The sequence below is a fragment of the Salmo trutta genome, chromosome 19 (genome assembly GCF_901001165.1).
Source record: "Salmo trutta chromosome 19, fSalTru1.1, whole genome shotgun sequence".
Classification (NCBI taxonomy): Eukaryota; Metazoa; Chordata; class Actinopteri; order Salmoniformes; family Salmonidae; genus Salmo; species Salmo trutta.
Genome location: NC_042975.1, coordinates 28,480,666 through 28,506,139, shown reverse-complemented (window position 1 = coordinate 28,506,139; position 25,474 = coordinate 28,480,666). Strand labels below are relative to the sequence as shown.

The window sequence follows — 25,474 nt, the reverse complement described above, 5'->3', positions numbered from 1 at the left end:
TTGTCCAGGGTCACATAAAGGTTCTTTACTCTCTGGGAGGGTGACACTGTGGAGTTGTCAACGGTGATGGAAAGGTCTTTGAGAGGGAAGGCCTTCACGGGAGGAAGAGCAGCTCCATCTTGTCAAGGTTGAGCTTGAGGTGGTGGGTAGACATCCAAGCTGAGATATCTGGCAGGCACACAGAGACGCATGTCGCCACCTGGGTGTCAGAAGGGGGGAAAGGAGAAAAGTAGTTGCGTGTCATCTGCATAGCAATGAAAGGAGAGAATGTGAGGATATGATGGAGCCGAATGACTTGGTGTATAGAAAGAAGAGGGCCTAGAACCGAGGCCTGGAGGACACCTGTAGGGTTCATGGTGTCGAAGGCAGTGGATAGATCTAGGAGGATGAGAACAGAGGAGAGAGTCAGCTTTGGCAGTGCAGAGAGCCTCTGTGACACAGAGAAGAGCAGTCTCGGTTGAGTGACTTTGAAGCCTGACTGGGTAGGGTCAAGAAGATCGTTCTGAGAGAGATAACAAGAGAGTTGATCAGAGACAGCATGCTCAAGTGTTTTGGAAAGAAAAGAAAGAAGGGATACAGGTCTATAGTTTTTGACATCAGATGAGTCGAGTGTTGGTTTCTTGAAGAGGGGAGCGACTCAGGAAATGGATCAGGGATCAGTTGATGAGAGAAGTAAGGAATGGGAGAACGTCTCCAGAGATGGTCTGGAGAAGGGGGGGGGGGGGGTCGAGCGGGCAGGTTGTCGAGGCGGCCAGAACTCACTAGTCTCAGGATTTCATCTGAAGAGTGAGGGGAGAAAGAGGTCAAGACGTAACGTAGTTCTGCGTGAGTAGGACTAGTGTACTCAATAGGCTGAGTGAATGAAGAGTGGATGTTGTCAACCTTCTTTTCAAAGTGGTTGACAAAGTCATTCGCTGAGAGGGAGGAGGGGGGAGTGGAGGATTAAGGAGGGAGGAGAAGGTGTAAAAGAGTTTCCTAGGGTTAGAGTCAGACACTTGAAATTTAGACTGATAGAAAGTGTCTTTAGCAGCGGATACAGAGGAAGGGAAGGTAGAGAGGAGGGAGTGAAAGGACGATGTCCTCCGGAGGTTTACTTTTCCTCCATTTTTGCTCAGCTGCCCGCAGCCCTGTTCTGTAAGCTCGCAAAGAGTCACTCAGCCACGGAACAGGATGGGAGGGCCGAGCCGGCCGTGAGGAAAGGGGACAGTGCAAGTTATAGGATGCGGAAAGGGAGGAGAGTAGGGTCGAAGAGGCAGAATCACGGAAACAGGAGGGAGAAGGATTTAACAGAAGGGAGAGACAATAGAATAGAATAGGAAAGAGTAGTGGGAGAGAGAGAGAAGATTGTGACAGATCATGACCATCTGGGTAGGGGCTGAGTGGTTAGGGTTGGAGGAAAGGGAGGCAGAAAAGGAAACAAAGTAATGATCAGAGACCTGGAGGAGGGTTGCAGGGAGATTAGTAGGTTAACAGCTTCTAGTAAAGATGAGGTCAAGTGAAGTGCATGCCTTGTGAGTTGGAGGGGATTGGGAAAGGGTGAGGTCAAAAGAGGCGAGAAGGGGAAAGAGAGAGTTTGAAAGAAATGAATCGAAGGCAGACGTTGGGAGGTTGAAGTTGCCAAGTACAAGAAATTAGCTTATCAAAGTGTCAAGCTCATTGAGGAACTCTCCATGTCTCCATAAGGGCAAAAAATCAAGGGACTGAAGTGAAACATAGACTGAGATGAACTCTGCATTTTTGACCTCAGATCGGCAGTTCCAAACACTGCCAGAGACCCAGAATTCTACATGTCTTGTGTGCACAGGGTACACTAAATTGGAAGGGTTGCCAAGGGATGGGGAGCATCTGTAAAGCCTACAGAGAGAGGAGCGAACAGGTATAGAAAATAACTAGGTAAGATACTCAAGTGAGAGAGTGGTGTGTAGCCTTTTTCTCTTTCCTTCCTCGAACAACTGGCAACAGTCTAGGTTTTGCAGACGAGACTGCCCCTGACACGACCACAGCTTCTAGCTGTCGCTGAGAAACCAGGGAAGGCTGAAATACTAACACTAATTGCTAATTGCCAAGCAGAGGTGAAGAGCACCCCTCCCTGTATTAATTGCTGATAGTCTAGGAGAGGAGAAACTACTCTCCCTCCAATACAGCCACTGCTTACTAAAACAAGTCACAAATTGTCCTGCCCCTTGGTCCTGGTTGATGGGTCAACAATCGTCTGCAAGTTATGAGCAGTCAGCAGTTCACACACCAAGTAGGCCACTGGGAAGACAGGCAACACTTAAAGTAGATGGTCCTAGCTAGCAAATAGACAGTACTAGACAACAGATAAAGACACAAATTATACTTATCACTCCTGGAGATATCAGGAGTCCTCTAGCTATAGAATGAAGCCCTTTTCTCCCTAACGCTGCACTTTGTCTCAATGCCAAACATTTTCTCAGATAGACGCTTTCTCCCAATTGATCTGTTGTGAATATCAATACTAGCATTCACAGATCAGAGTGTTATTACTTGGAATTATTTCTTGACTTGCAAGGCCTTTTTTCTCTTTTTAAGCTTACTACAGGGCCCCGAGAGAACAGGAGGTATAGATCTTTGACAAATCTAAAAGTTTTCAAAACAAGGGAAATGTATTTCAGATCTTCTATATACCCCTTTCTCTACTTCTTTCTCCGTCTTTCCATAAAAACCTGACATACTGCACAGTTTTGAGTGTTCGAAATAATAATATGTGAAAAATAGACATGAATATATTGTATATTACTTATCCAATTCAGCTTTAAACAGCCTTGACAATACTGTACATTCCCAGTGGATAGACAGGATGCCACTTCTGACGTGGTATAGCCTGAAGGACATGGTTTTATCATGGAGAGAAAAGCACCAGAAGGTAGAGATCAAAAGGTAGACAGGAGATAACTCTGACAACTTGCCCTATTATATAGGGCTGACTCTCTATCTGCAGGGGATTGGAGATAACATTAGGGGAATGCAGCACTATTCAACGTACTACCCCAATGGACTAGTTGAAATGAAAAGCTGTAGAATCTTCCTCACAAATACATATTTTGGGATTAAATTGGCTTTACTCACTCTTACTCATGCCACAAAGAATAGACAAAGCACTTCTACTGTATATGATGTAAAACATTTTGAAAAATACTATACCGTCTATGACGTGCTTTCTACCCTGTGGTGAAACACAATAACCCCTGGGGAACAATGAATACCTATGCAGTAACACAGATTAAAATTCCTTTACAAATGCTCTGTTTGGATGGGGATGGTGTACAGTGTATAATAGGGTAAATGTTTGGCATCTCCCATGTGAAATCAACATTAAAGCCAGGATAAAGGAGTGTGATAGGCCTGACTAAAGTAATGCCAAGGCCTGTGAATCTCTCACTCGACATGATCAGGGGAGAGAGTAAGGTTTGCAATTGGTTTACAATCCCCCAAGGGTAAAAAACAACCTCTGCACCAGCTAAGAAGTAACGTGTGACAGAGGGAGAGACCCTTCCCCTTTCCCACTCCACCACTACCTAGTTTAATGTAAACCCTGTACTACCCCCTCTCCTCTACACACCTTTAGCCAGTCAGACGTAGCGTAATACAGGTCACCTCCAATGAATTAAAAGGTTATCTCTAGAGCTGCAGGAACATGTTATAGTCCAGAGGGAGCATACATTGTCATTGACATCTCCCTGATAAAATAGATGGGACAACCTGCTGCGCTATAGGCTATATTTTACGTCACTGGGTCCAAGGACAGTGCAAAATATCATAGCTCGATAGAAACATACAACGGAATGTACTGTAGAATAACTCAATAAAATGGCATTTTGTTAAGTGTTAGACAGCGGATGACAAAGAGAGAAGAAGTATTTTGACTCGGGGGAGGCACCATAGCAGTCATATTGAAGAGGAGGACAGAGAGTGAATGAGACGCTTGCCTTTGTCCAGTGGATATAGTGTCTCTGCAGTAGGGGAGTAAAAAGCCTTCCCCACTCTGCTGTGGCAGAATCTATTACCTTGAAGCCAGCACTTCCCTTTGTTGTTGTGCCTTGAAAACAAGGCTATTCAATCTCCCTGGTCAGATTCAATAAAGCCTGGGTGTCGTAAATTTCTACATGCAGGTTTTTATGGAATCCTGATCTAGTGGCATGGATCTGGGGAAGAGGCTAGGAGGCTAAGACAAAGACCTAATTTGAAGTGTCTTGGGAAAAAACAGAATGAATGCAAACAAAGAGTAATGAGGGCACTTTAGTTTTTGCTGTCGTCTAGGAGGGGAACAAAGTTTGCAGGTTGTGGTGGAAAGACGACTGCCCCCTGCTTTAGCGGTTTGGTCAGGTCAATTCCAGGACATTGCGTTTCATCAACATCCCAGTCAATCAATGTCCAAACTGTGTCTCTTCAACTCGGAGAGAGCACTGTCACACAGTCAAGGCTTGAGCGTGACTGTCAATGCCTCTTCCCAGAACCTCTCTCAGCCTCTCTCATATCTGCTCGGGAATTTTTTTTAACTGTTTACAATTAGCGGTGAGAGATTAGATATTACGGGGTGCTAATTGCACTGTTTGGTCTTGTATCACGAGTCATCCATTACAGCTCAGCAACCGTAAGTATGTTCTGGCACAGCGGTTTGTCTATTCACATAACAATCAATGTCACGGCAATCCTCGATTCAGCACTCCTATAGGCGGCTCAGGGTTGTGTTGGGCGGCCCAGATGAATGTGAAGTTAATAGGAAATCTATAGCAGCTGATGGTGACGAGTGGCAGATGGGAGGCTGGAGAAAAGTAATGAAGCCCCCTCTCTTATATCAGGGTCAGTAGTGGGCACACTTTATTTGCCAGGTTAAATAAACGGGACAGATATCAAAAGACATGCCAAACAGCTGATTCATACAAACTTTTTGGCATCATTGATCGTCATGAAAGTATTCATACCCCTTGACTTATTCCACATTTTGTTGTGTTACAGCCTGAATTCTAAAAGGATTAAAAACATATTTTTTACAGACAATACACCATAATGACAAATTAAATTGACTGAAAATGAAATACAGAAATATCTATTCACACCCCTGAGTCATTACATGTTAGAATCAGTCTTTTGCGGTAAGTCTCTAAGAGCTTTGCACACCTGGATTGTACAATATTTATACTTTTTTTAATTCTTCAAGCTCTGTGAAGTTGGTTATTGATAGTTGCTAGACAAACATTATCAAGTATTGCGATAGATTTTCAAGCCGATTTAAGTCAAAACTGTAACTAGGCCGCTCAGGAACATTCAATGTGATCTTGGATATCAACTCCAGCGCATTCGGAAAATATTCAGACTCCTTGACTTTTTGCACATATTCTTACGTTACAGCCTTATTCTAAAATGCATTAAATAAAAAAAATCCTCATCAATCTACACACAATGCCCCATAATGACAAAGCGAAATTTTGCAAATTTATTGAAAATAAAAAAACAGAAATACCAAACAGAGCAATTGGGGGAGAAGGGCCTTGGTCAGGGAGGTGACCAAGAGCCCAATGGTCACTCTGACAGATCTCCAGAGTTTGTATGTGGAGATGTGAGAACCTTCCAGAAGGACAACCATCTCTGCAGCACTCCACCCATCAGGCCTTTATGGTAGAGTGGCCAGACGGATCATCCGTTCACCTACTCTGCGTCTCAAAAAGACACAGTTGTTGGAACCAAAAATCTCACATTTGGACTCAGATGCAGGACAGATTTGTCAATTGCTTGTATTTCTTGGCCCAAGCAAGTCTCTTATTCTTATTGGTGTGCTTTAGTAGGGGTTTCTTTGCAGCAATTCGACCATGAAGGCCTGATTCACACAGTCTCCTCTGAACAGTTGATGTTGAGATGTGTCTGTTACTTGAACTCTGTGAAGCATTTATTTTGGTTGCAATTTCTGATCTGGTAATGAACTTATCCTCTGCAGCAGAGGTAACTCTGGGTCTTCCTTTCCTGTGGCGGTCCTCATGAGAGCCAGTTTCATCATAGTGCTTGATGATTTTTGGAACCTGTACTTGAAGAAACTTTCAAAGTTCTTGAAATTTTCCCGGATTGACTGAGCTTAATGTCTTAAAGTAATGATGGATGGTTGTTTCTCTTTGCTTATTTGAGCTGTTCTTGACATAATATGGACTTGATCTTTTACCAAATAGGGGTATCTTCTGTACCTTGTCACAACACAACTGATTGGCTCAAACGCATTAAGAAGGAAAGAAATTCCACAAATGAACTTTGGACAAGGCACACCGGTTAATTGAAATGCATTCCAGGTGACTAACTCATGAAGCTGGTTGAGAGAATGCCAAGAGTGTGCAAAGCTGTCATCAAGACAAAGAGTGTCTACTTTGAAGAATCTCAAATATATTTTGATTTGTTTAACACTTTTTTGGTTACTACATGATTCCATATGTATTATTTCATAGTTGTGATGTCTTCACTATTATTCTATAATATAGTAAATAGTAAAACTAAAGAAAGGTGTGTCAAACTTTTGACTGGAACTGTACATTTACAACAACAAAAAATATGACATTGTCATTATGGGGTGTTGCGTGTGTATTGATGAAGGAAAAAAACAATTGAATACATTTTAGAATAAGGTTGTAATGTAACACAATGTGGAAAAAGTGAAGGGTCTGAATACTTTCCGAATGCACTGAATATTTGGCCTTGTGTTTTAGGTGATTGTGCTGCTGAAAGGTGAATTTTTCTCCCAGTGTCTGTTGGAAAGCAGACTGAACCAGGTTTTCCTCTAGGATATTGCTTGTGCTTCGCTCTGTTACGTTTCTTTTTATCCTAAAATGCTCCCTAGTCTTTCCGATGACAAGCATACCGATAACACGATGCAGCCACAACTATGCTTGAAAATATGAAGAGTGGTACTCAGTGATGTGTTGTGTTGGATTTTCCTCAATTGTATCGCTTTATATTCAGGACATAAAGTTCATTTCTCAGCCACATATTTTTCCGTTTTACTTTAGTGCATTATTGCAAACAGGATGCATGTTTTGGAATATTTTTATTCGGTACAGGTTTCCTTCTTTTCACTGCTAATCCATACTCAGTTTTCTAATATCACAGCCATTAAACTCTAAAAGTGTTTTAAAGTCACCATTGGCCTCATGGTGAAATCCCTGAGTGGTTTCCTTCCTCTCCAACAGCTGCGTTAGGAAGGACGCCTGTATCGTTTTACTGACTTGGTATATTGATACCCAATTCAAAGTGTAATTAATAACTTCACCATGCTCCAAGGGATATTCAATGCCACCAGCCATACTGCTCGTCCTTTGCATGATTTCCTGCAAGACAGGAATGTCAGTGTTCTGCCATGGCCAGTGAAGAGCCCAGTTCTCAATCCCATTGAGCACATCTGGGACCTGTTGGAACGGAGGGTGAGGGCTAGGGGCCATTCCCCCCAGAAATGTCCGGGAACTTGCAGGTGCCTTGGTGGAAGAGTGGGGTAACATCTCACAGCAAGAACTGGCAAATGCTGTGCAGGCCATGAGGAGGAGATGCACTGCAGTACTTAATGCAACTGGTGGCCACACCAGATACTAATTGTTACTTTTTAATTTTGAACCCCCCCCCCTTCATTCAGGGACACATTATTCCATTTCTGTTAGTCATGTGTCTGTGGAACTTGTTCAGTTTATGTCTCAGTTGTTGAATCTTGTTATGTTCATAAGAATATTTACACATGTTAATTAAGTTTGATGAAAATATACGCAGTTGAAAGTGAGAGGACGTATCTTTTTTTTGCTGAGTTTACATTTTAACATTTTCGAAAAATAGAATTCCACTTTGACATTACGGGGTATTGTGTGTATGCCAGTGACACAAAACCTCAAGTTAATCTATTTAAAATTAAGTCTGTAACACAACAAAATGTGGAAAAAGTCAAGGGGTGTGAATACTTTCTGAAGGCCTTGTATTAACATTGTCTGTACCAGACCTCACTCTGTTAAGTTTCAACTGAAATTTTCCGAGATGAACTAGCTAGCTAGCTTGATAAACAGTGCTGACAATTCAATTTGGGCTAGCTAGCTAAGTTATACAGCCAGCACTTTGCCTGTTACAATAACCAAACAGTTGGATAAATGTGATGTATGACAGGATTGGATGTCACATGCAATTTCAATGTTGTTTGAGTTGCTTTGTGTATCAGCACATTTGTTTGATATAATCTCACTGCAATACTGCTCACTGTGTCCATGTTGCTTGACATAGGCGTCAGTCAAGGTGAGCTCCCCATCTACTCAGCCTACTAGCTCCCTGCCCACTCAGTCTGTATTTTCAGACTCCCTCATAGTTTGACAAAAGACAAAAGTACTTTTTCTCAAATTTTGATTCACATCTTGCTTTATCTGAGAGTAGAATCATCTTTCAGGAGTTGAATAATTGCATTGAATCAAACGTTTGTTTTGATTTAACAGGGAAGGAATGTTCATTAATAATTGAATCTCTAATTAGTAATAGTAATATGTTGTCATGCATGGATTCCTATACCAGAGAAGTACTGTCTCTCCCAGTACAATACAATCATTTCCTCTGTTAGTCACAAAAGTAATGTTTTTAATCATCCCACTATTTGTTCTTGCTTCTAGTGATGGGGGAATAAGTTACATGTTTATGATCTCATTAGATAATAGCCCTGAGGTCCCTCAATATTGACATTATGAATCATAGTGATCTCAAAGTGCTGCACACACAGCTTGGCTCTGTTCAGTGGGTGGGTCACCTGTACTGATGCATGTGCATACTTTAGCTAAAGGGGGCGGACAACCTCCGGATTCTTATGCAAATTAGTGTTGCTGCTCCTGCGTTGTCTCCTCTTGACAGCATGGCAGATAAGATCTAGCGGCTTGACGGAAAAGACCCTTAAAAGCTGTCGACAAGGAGCACCGTTGTTTTGGCTGCATGCTCGGCTCCCGCTTGCTCACCGTTGTCCCTCAACGTCACATCAAGAGATGAAATCTATATCTTAGCCAGGTCCACTGTCACAAACACACCCACACAGGCAGAAAGGCAGGCAGGCATGCACACATGCACGCACACACATACTAAACATACAAGCTACACACAAGCCACACAAGCAACATCCCACATTCTCGGGTCCACAATTAATATTAAGCTCCCAGAGCAGTGACAGTCGTGCCTGGGTGTTTCGAGTGGAAATCAATTTACTCCTTGATGCTGCATAAACTTTGGCATGCAAGTGGAGGTTTGTTGACTTCCGACAGACCCGGAGCAGTTTGAAGCGGGGAGAGGAGAGTGGAGTAGAGGAAAAAGAGGAGAGCGGAGAAGACACACCTGAGTGTTATGGAGCCCCTCTGACAACGAATTCCTCTCTGCATTATTCATGACATGCGTCCTGCCTGTCCTCCCCGGCTGCACCGCACCACTCCGCACCATACCACTCCGCACCACTCCGCACCATACCACTCCGCACCGCACCACTCCGCACCATACCACTCCGCACCATACCACTCCGCACCATACCACTCCGCACCACTCCGCACCATACCACTCCGCACCGCACCACTCCGCACCATACCACTCCGCACCATACCACTCTGCACCATACCACTCCGCACCATACCACTCCGCACCACTCCGCACCATACCACTCCGCACCGCACCACTCCGCACCGCACCACTCCGCACCATACCACTCCGCACCATACCACTCCGCATCGCACCACTCCGCACCATACCACTCTGCACCATACCACTCCGCACCACTCCACACCGCACCACTCCGCACCATACCACTCCGCACCGCACCACTCCGCACCGCACCACTCCGCACCATACCACTCCGCACCGCACCACTCCGCACCGTACCACTCCGCATCGCACCACTCCGCACCACTCCGCACCGCACCACTCCACTCACTCAGAAGAGAGCGATAGAGGGGGTGGGGGGGCACCACTCCACTCACTCAGAAGAGAGCGATAGAGGGGGTGGGGGGGGCTGAGAGAGGGGGAATGAGTGAAGGAGAGAGAGAGAGAAAGAGAGAGGGGGGAAGAGAGAGAAGAAAAGGGAAGGAGAGAGACAGAGAGACAGAGGGTGCTGGCTGTAGCATTCCTATCCCCAAAAACAGTCATGAAGAAGTAGTTGGCGTAACACTACAGTAGGTAAGGGATTATGGCTCTCTCACTTCAAATTGTCCAAGGGATATCCAGGGTGTTAAGACCTTTCATCTGTTTTGTCCCAAAAGAATCCCCCCCAGGGGGACATTTGTTGAACATTTTGCTTACCCATTAAAGCATTGGAATAACGTTTGGAGTACTGTAATTTCCGGACTATTAAGCGCACCTGAATATAAGCCGCACACACTGAATTTAAAAAATATATATATTTTGAACATAAATAAGCCGCACATGTCTATAAGCTGCGGGTGCCTACCGGTACATTGAAACAAATTAACTTTACACAGGCTTTAACGAAACACGGCTTGTAACAAAAATAAATAGGCTTTAACGAAACACGGCTTGTAACAAACATTTTAAAAATAGCAGTAAACTTTAGTTGTCTTTTTGCACTGAATCAATTCCTCACGCTGCTGTTTCCAACGTCTTATCATCGACTCCTTAAGACCAAGCTCCCGTGCAGCAGCTCTATTTCCTTTTCCAACAGCCAGATCAATCGCCTTCAACTTGAAAGCTGCATCATATGCATTTCTCCGTGTCTTTGCCATGATGAGGGTGACAAAATGACTACCGTAATCTGAATGATGGGAAGTTTGAGAGCGCTCGATTTAATCTAAACAGTAAACAAAAAAGTTGTTTGACCTTAACCCGTTCGGCAATTTCATTGGTCTAATGAAAGCTTCATGCCGCCAAAAAACTGAGCATGTCACAGAATGTGATTTTTTTTAGAAAAAAAATTGGAAGCAGGTAAAATCCATATATTAGCCGCGTCATTGTTTAAGCCGCGAGGTTCAAAGCCTGGGAAAAAAGTTGCTGCTTATAGTCTGGAATTTACGGTATATCATGCAAATTAAATGGGAACCTGATGGAAAAACTCTCCCTTTTCGTTCTGTGGACGTTTTTTGTTAGCTGTGTTACTCTCACGTTGAGCTCTTTTTGGAGAGGTATGCGAGGCTCACAAAATCTGTGGAATTTGAGTTTCCTACCCAGAGTTCCTACCCAGTGCCGTCGCTACAGCAAAGCTCAGATGCTCCATCTCTGAGGATGTGAGTTTTTGTAACAGAGGGAGAGATGAAGGATGAAGAAGTGACTATTTTTTCAACTATTCAGATAGTTTATGAAATGGAAGAGCTACGGGGGTAACGAGTCCATAATATTACAGTAAAACCAGGATAGAGTGAATCAGCATCTTTAATGTGAGTCAGTGGTTGAATCTGATGATGAAGACACTTTCCCCTACGGAGCAAAGGTGGAAATACTGCAGAGTGGCAAAATATATAATCACTTGTTGTCATATAGGCTATTATCTTCTTCAAAGTGTCTACAATACTTACATTTAGCAGCAATATCATCTCCTATGGTTCTACAGGAAAGAGATACATATTCACGCCACGTTCAGGTCTCACTTACTTTAAACTTCTCACTATCTTGACAGAATTCTAATAGAGAAAGTAGAAAGTGTTGGGTAGAAGCGAGAAGGCGTTTTAAAGCATTCAGATCCAGAAGGATTGCTCAGGTCTTGATCTCCATTTGGGAATGCTCCTCAGAACTCCTCAGGATCAAAGATGTTGGAAAACAAAAAGGCTTGGTTTCTCCTCAGGATCACATGGAGGGATAGAAAGAGAGAGAGCTCCTGTCTCTTATCAGACAAGGCACTCATCTTCACAGTGATTCACCACACTTATGTATTGACCAGGGGAAGCAAAAGGTCAAAGTCAAACTTGTTGGAATCAAAGCAGCTCTGTGAACTCCTCTCTTGTCTCCAAAGCTCACTTCATTGTCGTTTAATATATCCTTTAGTCTGACATGATTCAGTAACACACAGAAACAGATAGGGGTTTTGTGAACACTGTTTCACTATTCAGTGACTGTCATTGGGGTATTTATACCTGTACTGCAGTTAGCCGATTTATGCCTATATCGTCAAAGTTCTGTTGATCTTCTTTTTTTTCACCTTTATTTAACTAGGCAGGTCAGTGAAGAACAAATTATAATTTACAATGAGGGCCTACCCCGGCCAAACCCAGACGACTTTGGGCCAATTGTGCGCCGCCCTATGGAACTCCCAATCACGGCCGGATGTGATTCAGCCTGGATTCAAACCAGGGACTGTAGTGACGCCTCTTGTGCTGAGATGCAGTGCCTTAGACTGCTGCGCTACACGGGTGTCAAGATCAAGATCAACATCAAAATGTTTGTATCCAAAGAAGTATGGATGGGATGAATTAATTATATGTGTGCATTTTGCATAAAAATTCAGCGATGTAAGTAGGGTTTGAGTTCGGGAAGCATAGAAATGCAGTAATAGAGCTAAAACCTTTTTTAAATGTCCCCCCCAACCCATGAAAAATACAGCAGGGTTGCAGTTCTTGACACATACTGGTGTGCCTGGCACCTACTACCATACCCTGTTCAAAGGCACTTAAATATTTTGTCTTGCCTATTCACCCTATGAATGGCACACCAAAAAAATCCTACTTTAACCCTTTGATGCGTACAATCACATATTTGTGATCATTGTTGTGTGGTCCTTGCAGCGTACCATCTCAAATATGTAATTGGAACCGTATGATTCAACAAATCCATCTAAACAGTATTGTTGTCTGAAAACCATCTAAACAATGTTTTGTACTGATGGGAAATAAAGGTTTTGACAACTTATTTCATCAATTTCACCTTTTATTGTAAAAGATCAATGCAAACTTCATCATCCTAGCATCACACGGAACACATCCACAGCCAAACTCATTCCATAAACCAGTTTAAATCACAGGTTGCGCAGACGAAAAACACAACATAAGTTAGCGACCTAACAGCTAGACTTGTTTACAATGTACCAAATCTCTGGTGAGCACAAGGGAGAAATGTAATATTTTTTTTAGAAAAGAGCTACTTGTCAGCTAAGCTTAAAGCAGCTAAATTGTGTTGTGTGACAAAACTGCGCATTTTAGAGTGGTCTTTTGTTGTCTCCAGCACAAGGTGCACCTGTGTAATGATCATGCTGTTCAATTAGCTTCTTGATATGCAACACCTGTCAAGTGGATGGATTATCTTGGCAAAGGAGGAATGCTCACTAAAAGGGATCTAAACACATTTGTGCATGTAATTTGAGAGAAATAAGCTTTTTGTGCGTATGGAACATTTCTGGGATATTTAATTTCAGCACATAAAACATGGGACAAACACTTTACGTGTTGCATGTATATTTTTGTTCAGTGTAAAAAATGTGTACAAGGCACGAACCTCGGTGTCCTCAAATGTAGTTACAGCCATGTACACATGGAATATTTATGTCTTTGTTTTATCAGCAACAGATGGAACCATCTCAACTCATACCCAAATAAATATTGACCATATCCTATTCCTTCTCTCTTTCTCTACAGGATGGTATGGGCAATTTAAGAATAACGGAGAAGGGTCTGAAATTGGAGGGGGACTCTGAGTTTCTCCAACCTCTGTATGCCAAAGAAATTCAGTCCAGACCAGTAAGTACTGCCACTGCACTTCCACCACCATAGAATTACGAAGGAAAGTAGTATCAGAGAGAGGTGATGTCATAGGCTAGGGAGCGATAGATGCTCACTCACACTCTACCTGGCAGTAATAATACCACAGAGCATGCATTGGATGAATAGATTGATAATGTGCGGGGCTTTATCTGATCTGTCTCGCACCAGCAAAGAGAGAGAGAGAGAGAGAGAGAGCAGGCCGGCCACAGTGGAGGTGAGCGGAATAGTAATTATTGATAGGGGTGAAAAATGGGAGAAGATAAATTGTCCAGTCCAGGGGAGATACAGAGAGAAAATTCAAAGCAAGGAGTCTCTCTCTCTCTCTTTCTCTCTGTCTCTCTCTCTCTCTTTCTCTCTCTCCCTCTTTCTCTCTCTCTCTCCCTCCTCTCTCTCTCTCTCCCTCCTCTCTCTCGTCTGAGTAGGTGATATTAATGAGGCCTTACAGAGAGACTGTTAATTGCTTGGTATACTGTATTAACAGGGATGAGAGGGGGCATGTGGATCAAGGTTACTGCAGTCCAATAGACACATACAGTGTGTATGCATGATACTGTAGTAGGACAAAGAGTCTTGAAGGCCAGAAATGCACTTTCAATTAATTCATGAGGGACCTAATATACTAAATGAACAATATTCCCACGGAACCTATTAATTTGAATCTCATGTGCTGAACCACAATGTTAAAGTGATATGTCAATTCAGGAATATCAATATTTTGCTTATTTACTGTGTTGCTTAGGAACCTTGATAAGCATGGAGGGACATCATATTATCTAAAATATACACGAGATGCATTATCTTGCCGACTTTAAGCACAACACAAAGGCTGGCTGCTATCTTTAATTAAGAAGTTGACTGAAGCATGAAAAATTACTCTGGCAAGTAAGACAGATCCAGGCTTCAGACGTGATATGCATTCCAGATTGGCTGTTGAAAATGGAAATGATCTATAAAACATTCAGTCCTAGTTACACACTCATGCTGAGCACCAGGGTCACTAATGGGCGTTTGTGTATTGTCGATTGCATTGTTTGTTTACCTGCTTTGTCTCCATAGGGCAGCCCACTGTTCCTGCAATCCTCCAAAAATGTGTCCGTCAATATCCTAAATGGAAAGAATCAGCTGGTCACACAACTTATTGCAGGTAATATCATACTATACAACAGGAGACAGTCATACATCCATGGAGGGTGTGTCCTAATATGGACACCGTACACAGCAATGCAAATCCATGTACTTGGACTAGAGTTCTATTCAGCAGACACAAAAATAACAGATATTTCAATCCATGTACACCTACAGCCAAACACTTCTCCCATGTTAAACTGCAGTGACATTTGCCTTCTGGCTGTTGACTTTCTGGTGAAGATAATGGATGAGTGAGTAAGAGGAATACAGTATGCTAAAGACTCCACTCTAGACACAGCAAAGCAGAATCAATTGTCTGTGTGACGGTGTCAGTCGCCCTCTGCTCAGATTGCTTGTTCCTCGCCACTACATTAAACCATTTCAGGATCATCAGAGTCAATTAGTTGTTTTACTCTGCTGTTTGTTGTACTATCAATAACAGTTTTGGTTTGTCTTAGTTATATTTGCCTGTAGTTATAGTTCAGTAATTGTCTCTTTGCATAAATCATATCAGGTATGAAGGTAAGACCTGCAGACAACGTCGAATTAACAATGGTTTCATAATCCAACAGGGGCAGGCAATAGACAGGTCAAGGCAGGCAGGGGTCAGTAAACCAGAGGTGGGGCAACGGTACCGGATGGCAGGCAGGTTCAGGTTCAGGGTAGGCAGAGGTCAATAATCCAGAGGTGGGGCAAAGGTACAGGTTGGCAGGCAGGCTCAGGGTCAGGGGCAGGAAGAGTGGTCAGGCAGGCGGGCTAAGAGTCAGGACAGGAAAGGGTCAAAACCAGGAGGGCGAGAAAAAGAGAGACTGGGAAAAGCAGGAGCTGAGAACAAAAACACTGGTTGACTTGACAAACAAGACAGTCTGGTCACAGACAAACAGAGAACACGGGTATAAATACACATGGGATGATGGAGAAGATGGGCGTCACCTGGAGGGGGGTGGAGACAATCACAAAGACAGGTGAAACAGATCAGGGTGTGTAAGAAAGGGTGTTGCGGGCAAACTCAACCCATACAAGTTGCTGACTCCAGGTGGTAGGGTTGGCGGAGATTAGGCAGCGAAGAGTCGTCTCTAAGTCCTGGGGGTGGAATCCGGAGGACAGACTTGCCGACAACATGCAGAGCGTCTTCCAGAACCGGGACGAGAACTGCGGGCCCTATCAGATCTTTCAGCACTGTTGTGCTGAAAGATTGGATCGGACAGAGTTTACGGAGTTGACAAAAATAGCATTTTTGGTCTTCATTCAAGGGATATACAAAGTAACAATTTAGTTTTACTAAATTTCTTCACTCTAAAACCTAATAAAAATGTAAATATTCGAACCAAAGTTCATATCTTATCTTAATTTCTTGCGGATTAGTGGGACGCTACCGTCCCATTTCAACAATTTCCGGTGAAATTGCAGAGCGCCAAATTCAAATTAAATTACTATATATATTAAACTTTCATGAAATCACAAGTGCAATACATCAAAATAAAGCTTAACTTGTTGTTAATCCAGCCAAGGTGTCAGATTTCAAAAATGCTTTACGGCGAAAGCAAACCATGCGATTATCTGAGGACAGCGCCCAGCAGACAAATGCAAAACAAATCATTTTCAACCAGAGTTGCGACACGAAAGTCAGAAATAGTGATATAAAAAATGCCTTACCTTTGAAAATCTTCTTCAGTTAGCACTCCAAAAGGTCTCAGTTACATTACAAATGGTCCTTTTGTTCGACAATGTCCTTCTTCATATCCATAAAAACTCAGTTTAGCTGGCGCGCTTCAGTCAATAATCCACTCGGTTTCCCTCGTTCAAAATGCATTCAAAATGAATCACAAACGTTACAAATAAACTTATCCAAACAAGTCAATCAACATTTATAATCAATCCTTAGGTACCCTAATACGCAAATAAACGATAAAATTTAAGAAGGAGAATCGTTATAGTGTCTTTACCGGAGAAAAATACCAAAGAACGCGCTCTCAGTCACACGCTTGGAAACACTACAGCCAAAATGGGAGCCACCTAGAAACACTACAATTTCTGGCTCATTTTTCCAAAACCCAGCCTGAAACTCTTTCTAAGGACTGTTGACATCTAGTGGAAGCCCTAGGAACTGCAATCGGGCACGATTTCGCCCTATTATAAAAGTGCCAGCCATTGAAATCAGTGGTAGGATAACATTTTTTTGGGGGGGGGGAATGGTTTGTCCTCGGGGTTTCGCCTGCCATTTCAGTTCTGTTATACTCACAGACATTATTGTAACAGTTTTAGAAACTTTAGAGTGTTTTCTATCCAAATCGACCAATTATATGCATATCCTAGCTTCTGGGCCTGAGTAGCAGGCAGTTTACTTTGGGCACACTTTTCATCCGAATGTCAAAATACTACCGCCCCCTATCCCAAAGAAGTTAATCTATCATGCAGATGGAGTTGACAGTTTATGGTTGTGACAATGGTGATTTTAAAATTGTTTATTTAAATCTATCAAAAGTAAAGAACTTTACAGACCATGAGTTGTCTCATTGCACAATATAATGAGGACATGACGAAGGGGTCAATGTGGTGTAGTTGACCATGCTCTTTCATGATTCATTTAGGATTTTAGACAAATCTGACTGAGTTGACCAAATCTCCTGACATATTTTTTAGGAATTACAGTTTTGAGAGGAATATTTTTTTAACTGAAAGAGGGATGTTGCAAGAAACGACATGAGATCCTTTTTCAGTTGATATTCATTATTGCCTTTTTTTTCTTTTTGGGAGAGTTTGAAATTTGGATTATTGTTCCAGACAAGGGCATTTCCGGGCATAGTGCCGACATGGAAATTAATAACTTAGAAAATAATTAGAAAATTCCAAAAGCAAATATTTTCCCATATAAAATTCACCTAAACCTCATTTTATGCAACTTTTTTTTTATCCAATTAGAAAAAAAAGTTTACATGTCAGATTAAGATTGTCCTGACTTGCAAGAATCTCTGAAATAGAAAAGTCTATCTTTGTTTATCATACAGGAGCCACCTGTTGAACTTCACTGACTTTTCCTAACAACTTTTGCCCTGTCCAGGATCCAGTGGAGTGCGTGCACAAGGGAAGATGTTGGAGGTGAAATCCAGCACCGGGAAGCTACTGTTCTCTGCTGATGACCAGGAGGTGGTGGTGGGAGCAGAGAGGCTACGGGTGACGGGTGAGTTAATGGACCAGACACTACATCATACTCAACAGTCTACTAGCAGTTTATTGAACAACAGTTTTAAACTTGACTTGCCTCACACTGTTCAAGTGTTTAGAGGCTGAATTGAGAGATCTAAAATGTGGTGTACTTTTGGATGAATGATTAATATCACTGTAATCACGTTACAATGAATTGAAATTTAGCAAAAACAAGCTGGCATTTTAGGGCTAGCTAACAATGTAATACATTTCACAGGATAACTTGCATTTGAAGAACAGCCGAAAATAAATGATGGTAAATTAGACTAAGACGTAAAAGAGTCTTTGAGTCAGAGTTTCTGTAGGGGAGGACGTGTGAGTCTGTATTATTTAGATTAGAAGAAATCATCCAACCATGTTGAACAAGAACAGATTCAGTCACTTTTTGTTGATGTATAACATTGTCATTTGAGTTAGAAGAAAAAAAGGATGCGGACAGCCACTCACAAAGTATGGACTACCATTCGCTGTCCATGGTGCTGACATTGCGACATTGAATCAATGAAAGGCTTTCTGTGGTGCCAGGGCATTTAGCCTATAGCTTTGCTTTGGATAATGGATACATGTTTATTGGTAGGCCTATTTGGTCATCATTTCATCATGTTAAATCGAACATTTCATGAAGCTATTACATGGTGTCGCAATGCTGCCATTTATTTAGACAGCTGGCTGGTGGCAATAATGTAATTACTTGTTCAGTAATTAAAGTTGGAAATTCAAACATTACAGATTGTAAAACTAATTTTTGATGCAACAGCATAGTAATAATCTACCAATAGATTTTGGGGAATTTACAATTGTCCTGTATAGCCTACCTGAACCTGCGGTCCTTGGGCTTTCACCCAGCTTGGATAGAAAGTTGTTGTGCGTTAATCCAGTCTATTAATACCAGATAATACAGTCAGTCCACCCACAAAACACTAGCTTTCTAGGTATTGTTTTATTATGCATTGTAGTTTACTATCTATAGCTGTATAGAGAATTTAGGTGTTATTTAGCTTCTATTTATAAACTTTTTAATGAAAATTACACATCAAATAGCTTAACAATGAGGGAAAAAGTAAATGACTTCAGTACACATTCAGTCACTATTTATTGTTGAAATGTTTTCACCACGGCCTCTAGGTCCAGGTTGCGGGCCCGACTGTTTTCTATACTGAGTATTGCCAACCCAGAAAGTCTTTCCTGAGACATTGTGCATTATATGTCCATTGCGGTGCACACAACTTAAACGTAGTCTTGAATGATCCATGCCAAAATATACCAGAGATAAGGGACTGTTGATATTGCAACCACACAACTCAAACGCAGGTTCACCAGTACGAACCAAATCACAAACCATTTTTTTTGTTTAAGCTCTCAAGAACGGTTGTCCACTAAAGTTGTTCATCTGTTTGCATCTGCCAATTTATTGGCTGTCCAATATCCAGACGACCTGTCCCCAGAGCTTCCTATACAGTTACTCTTTCCGTAACGTGTTGAGGCCGGCAATTAAGGAGAATGAGAGTCTCAATTAAAGATGATGCTGAACTGCTGTACTTGAAGAACTGCTGTACACATCTTTCTGCCCAGTTTCCTTGATGTTGCAACCGCAATCCCGGCAATCCCTGTAACTGTCGCTTCTGCAGAGAGGTCGATTTCTAAAACTTGTAAAGAACTACTTAAGAAGAATTAGGCTCTCGGTCTGATATGCACTTTTGAACACCTGAGTAAGCTCCACTCATTGCGCTGGCGGCGTCATAGTTTTGACCACAGCATTTGTTCACCGATATCCCCTTACTTTCAATCAGAACTCTCAGCCAGAGTTCATTACCCCAGCCACCTCAGCTAAGCAGCGGGATGCAGAGAGGGAGGGAGGGAGGGGTACAGAGTGAGAGATAGTTGTAATGATGATTTGCCAGTTACTCCATTTATCTGCGGCCCTTTTTGATGGGGCTGCCCAGGGCCACAAGGTTCATCAAACGCCTTGGCAACCACAGTCCTCAGTAGAAAGGCCTTCTTAGTTCTAAAAAGGCCTCTGTTGTACTGAAAGTGTTTTGTGCGTACGTGTGGGCGGGCATGCAGGCATACAGTATGCGTGTGTATGTGAGTGCGTGTATGTGCACGCGTGTGTATGTGTGCATGCGTGTGCATGCATGTGTCCTGTGTCTGTGTACTTGCTTGTGTGTGTGCATGTACGTGTCTGTGCGTTCACTCCAAACCGTGCCAAACAACATGTATCAATACATATAGCCAATGATCTCAGGCCTGGGCAAACTGCTACTAGCTTCTCCCTCTGTCATTCCATCCATCAGTCAGGATGAAGTGAGGCCAGATTCCTATAAAACTGCCACATGCCATTAACAAATGAATGCTTCTATCCAAACCAATAAAATACATAATTATGCTGAGCATATAACTTTAATTGGCCCAACTGAGGTCATTGGAAATCTATGATAGAGCTTTCACTGCCTTCATTAGGCCTTTATTGCACTATCTACAGTGAACAGTGAACCAGGAACCCTCAGCTTCCAATGGGTAATAGGGGAGGTGGTTGGAATCATGCTAACTTAGCAATTTGTCACTAGCTTTTTACAGATCTGGATTTCCCTCATATCACAGCTAATCAACCCCCTGAAATTATTAGATTATTTTTTACACAAGAGCGACAGGTTCTGCATCCAGTGAACAAAACTAGCAACTTTGGGATAAGAATATGCTGTAGCTTTTGATTGCAGGCAAAAGAAAAAATGTTAATGTCGTCAAAGCAATCTGCGACTTAAATGTGGCTGTAAATTGGCTTTCAGAGGCAAATATTAAATGGGATTGTTTTATACACGTATCACTATATTAAATATGATTGTTTTTTACATGTCTCTCTTTTTAACACAAGGCTCAATCAGTGCTGCCAGGTAAAACTTGATTACAGTGTTCTGCAACCCTTTCAAGATGGTCTCAAAGATGAGCGATGCTATATGAAGCCAGAGTTGTGTAACTGTGTCTGAAAGCAATGAAGTGGAAATATAAAGCTTGACACTTGAGGAAAACACAAGTGAAATATTTCTGACAAGAGCATTGTAGGAAGTGAGTTTGATTGTGATCCTCGAGATGCCTCCCTCAGAATAGATTATTGTCCAATGAGAGACCCCCGAGAGACTGCATGGCTGTATTATGATATCAACACTTGATTTGGCTGTTTAATAAATCAAATCAAATTTTATTTGTCATATGCTTACTTAAAAGCTCTTAACCAACAATGTGGTTTTAAGAAAAATAAGTGTTAAGAAAATATTTACTAAAATAAACTGAAGTAAAAAAATAAATAATAAAAAAGAAAAGTATAAAGAAGAAAATAGAAAAATAACAAATAATTGAAGATCAACAATAAAATAACAGTAGCGAGGCTATATACAGGGGTACCCGGTTCAGTGTCAGTGTGCGGGGGCACAGGTTAGTCAAGGTAATTGAGATAATATGTACATGTAGGTAGAGGTAAAGTGACTGTACATAGATTAGCAGCAGCAGCATAAAAAGAGTAGCAGCAGCATAAAAATGGGGGTGGGGTGGGGGGGGGTTAATGCAAATAGTCTGGGTAGCCATTTGATTAGCTGTTCAGGAGTCTTATGGCTTAGGGGTAGAAGCTGTTAAGAAGCCTTTTGGACCTAGACTTGGTTCTCCGTTACCGCTTGCCGTGCGGTAGCAGAGAGAACAGTCAAGGCTGGCTGAAGTCTTTGCCAATTTTTAGGGCCTTCCTCTGCCTGGTATATATGTCCTGGATGGCAGGTAGCTTGGCCCCAGTGATGTACCGGGCCGTAAGCACTACCCTCTGTAGTGCCTTGCGGTCTGAGGCCGAGCAGTTGCTATACCAGGCGGTGATGCAACCGGTCAGGATGCTTTCGATGGTGCAGCTAAAGGACTTTTTGGGGATCTGAGGACCCATGCCAAATCTTTTCAGTCTCCTGAGGGGGAATAGTCATTGTCATGCCCTCTTCACGACTGTCTTGGTGTGTTTGGACCATGATAGTTTGTTGGTGATGTGGACACCAAGGAACTTGAACCTCTCAACCTGCTCCACTACAGCCCCGTCAATGAGATTGGGGGCATGATTGGCCCTCCATTTCCTGTAGTCCACGATCATCTCCTTTGTCTTGATCACATTGAGGGAGAGGTTGTCTCTGACCTCCTCCCTATAAGCTGTCTCATCGTTGTCGGTAATCAGACACTGTTGTGTCATCAGCAAACTTAATGATGGTGTTGGAGTCATGCTTGGCCATGAAGTCATGGGTGAACAGGGTGTACAGGAGGGGACTGAGCACGCACCCCTGAGGGGCCCCCGTGTTGAGGATCAGCGTGGCAGATGTGTTATTACCTACCCTGCTGTAATGCAATTCAAAGTTTACCTGTCTATTGTTGTTGTTACTCAACTGCTTCAAGTTCCACACTAGGTGGATAGTTTTTGTTGAGCAAGACGCCACTGTGGAGCGGAATAATGTCATGAATTGTTAGCTTGTCAGTTACAGCAAATGTTTTCACCTGTGTGAGTACAATTAGGGTAGTACTGAATAGTCACACAAACCATAAGTACAATAGCAGTTGTATACTGTACACAAGACCACACACTGTGCACTCTGGAGACCTTTAATTAAGATTTAGAGAACTGTGCCCAAATGGCATTGTGTGTTGTGTATACAGTCTCGTGAGCCAGCCCCGTACAGTACAGGAGCGCAACCAGCAGTCTACAGCGATCCTTTTTGTCTTCCCTAGGAAACCAAACCTAATCAATTACACAAGAAAAACCATGAGAGAAAGAAATGAATTAGCCGTGAATGAGAGGACACAATGGAGCACTCCTCTATGGTAATTAAAATATGCTTGGAACAGGGAATTCCGGAATTGTCAATGGATCATGCTCAATCGAGTATTCTCATATTCCCTCCATCCCTCAGCACCCCCCTCTCTCTACTCATCATCACAACTGTAATTAGCAGGAATCCACATAATAATGACATTACCTGCTGCTGTTTTTTTTTTTAAATATAATTATAATTAAAAGGCTCATTTATTTGCCTCAATTATATCCCATTGGACTGCAGTGGAGGCTGATTCAAATTGAATTACACACTTAATAATCACAACAGCACTCTAATGATTGTAGGAGGAGCCCTGAAACAGATAGTATTAATAGATAGCCTGGTTTGGAGAAATGCTCATCAAGTTATTAGCACGGCACAGATGATAATGTGGCAAACCCAATTTTAGATGCTACAATGGGGGATGTCAATATGGATTGAGAGAAGCAACGTGCAGAAACTAGTGCCATCCGTCAGTGATGTGTCTGTTTCACAGTAACCACATCACCCAGTGAATGGTCGTTACGCCAGTCCAGATGTTTGATCAGACAGATGGGGAGACAATGCCAACTCCATAATATTTTTTACAATCCCTGGTCTGTAATATGACACCCGTGAGAGAAAATGGGAAATTAGTCTGTTAAGCGCAATGTTTAATTCATATCAGGTTTATGAGGAGAGCATGATACACATACAGATATGGCCATGTGGCCGAACAACATTGCCTTTATTTACATCCTGTCTACTGTATCTATCATGGTGGCCTTCAGACTTCCAGCTGTGATGTGTATTACAGTGTGTGGCTGCTGGAGAGCCACTTGACCTGACCTTAGTTTCCTCCTTCAGCCAGTCTCTAATTACTGTATAGGGCTAGGGTCACATCCACCCCTGGTGGGTGGCTACCTGGCAGTGGTGGTCCAGACTGCTGATGATGGGGGCATGACCCTACCGCACATGGCCAGTGGCCTCATTACAGTGGACTGGTTGACCTGGTTTGTTAGGGGTCAGTCTCAGGACTTTGTCTTGCTCCTGGTGCTGAATGTTGTAATTCCACTGCTACTGTGAACAATGGCCAGTAGAACACATGGGGTACAATGGTCTATAGCCTATGGCACTATGCTTCCTAGGGTTAGTTTAGTTTTCAGATGTGTGCTATAAAAAGAAAGAGTTAAGGAAATGCCCACTGCATTGCCATCAAAATTACAGCTGAGTCATTCCAAATTCATCCATTTCACTTCATTCTCTTCCTCATTTTATTCCCTTCCCTCCCTCTCTCTCCTTGTGTGTGGCTCCAGCTTGCAGTAATAAGATCATAAAGAGCAGCCGGGAGTAACTGTGTGACAAGTGTCATACATGAAATGAATATAGGGCGCAAGAGGGAGACTACATTTCACCGTCTGATCAGGTAGGAATGGGGAATGTGCTTTGCAGAGTGGCCATTGGATTTCTGTCAGGTGACCATGCTAAGTAGATGATAAAGAATCTATAAAAGCCAGTGAGTTATATCCACCTGCTTTACCTGAGCCTCTTCCTAGGGCTTGGTTTCACGGTCCACATAAATCTAGCCCGCCAGTGGTCTGGTCACAAAGCTAGATTAGATTGTAACCATGGAGTCAGTACAGTCCTGGGGTTTTACAGAGCTGAGCACCCGGCAGAGCCATTTGCAAAATCATGGCAACAGTGTTTGCCTTTTAAGTCTTGTTTCTGTCACTGACACCCTAAGACCTGCATTACAGACGGATATTGTGTTTCTTTTCATCTTTAGGATATATAATTCCTGTCAAGGCTATGTGAGAGGGAGGATGCTCTAGGTGTATACCTTGTCTCCAATAGCAATATTATCCAACTGCATCCACCACTGATCCATAATAACTAATGGTATCTGTGAACATGGATGGCTTTGGTAACGGTCTAAAATGTAAGCCTGCAGCTGAGTATCTTTAAAGGTCCAATGCAGCCGTTTTTATCTCAATATCAAATTATTTCTGGGTAACAATCCACCGAAGGTCTGGTCAAGGACACACACACACACACACACACACACACACACACACACACACACACACACACACACACACACACACACACACACACACCAAACCACACCCATACATCCACAGCCCACTACACACACACCCGCAAACCCTCTCGACACGTACAAACATACACTCAATAGTGTGATCACACTGTTCCAGAGTGAGCTTGTTTTTCCACACAGCACAGTTATGAGTTCCACAGCTCCATGTATGGCTCCATGTTGCTGGGGTGACAAATGGCCTGGTAGCAGAGGACGATGCTATCGGCACCACACTGTTCTGTCATGCCGTTCCCTCTTCCTATACCAGGCGCCTGCTCCTGGTGTGAGCACTGCAGTTTGTACCTATAAACCGGACGACCAGATGATAGTAGAGTAGTAGAGTACAGTATAAGTACATACAAAAATGGAAGGAGACATGCATAGTGAAAATACATGTAGATAACCTATGGGCCTACATTTACTTGCAATTGTGCATTCAAAGTAATCAGCCACAAACTAAATATGTTCTGGTGTATTAGACATACATTTCACACCATTTGCGGTAGTGTACTTAAAATACTTGACTTCTTGCTTTTACAAAC

The 25,474-nt window shown here is 42.6% G+C and overlaps 1 protein-coding gene across 3 annotated transcripts in view; it reads left to right on the top strand.

Annotated features, from left to right (window-relative positions):
• LOC115154296 (delta-sarcoglycan) overlaps positions 1–25,474 on the top strand; it is a 268,808-nt gene that overhangs the window by 213,391 nt on the left and 29,943 nt on the right. For all 3 annotated transcript variants that reach the window (XM_029700373.1, XM_029700372.1, XM_029700374.1), the window contains exons 3-5: positions 13,566–13,667; positions 14,748–14,835; positions 17,881–18,000. In XM_029700373.1, the coding sequence (XP_029556233.1) occupies positions 13,566–13,667; positions 14,748–14,835; positions 17,881–18,000 (310 nt within the window). The remainder of the gene's footprint in view (positions 1–13,565; positions 13,668–14,747; positions 14,836–17,880; positions 18,001–25,474) is intronic.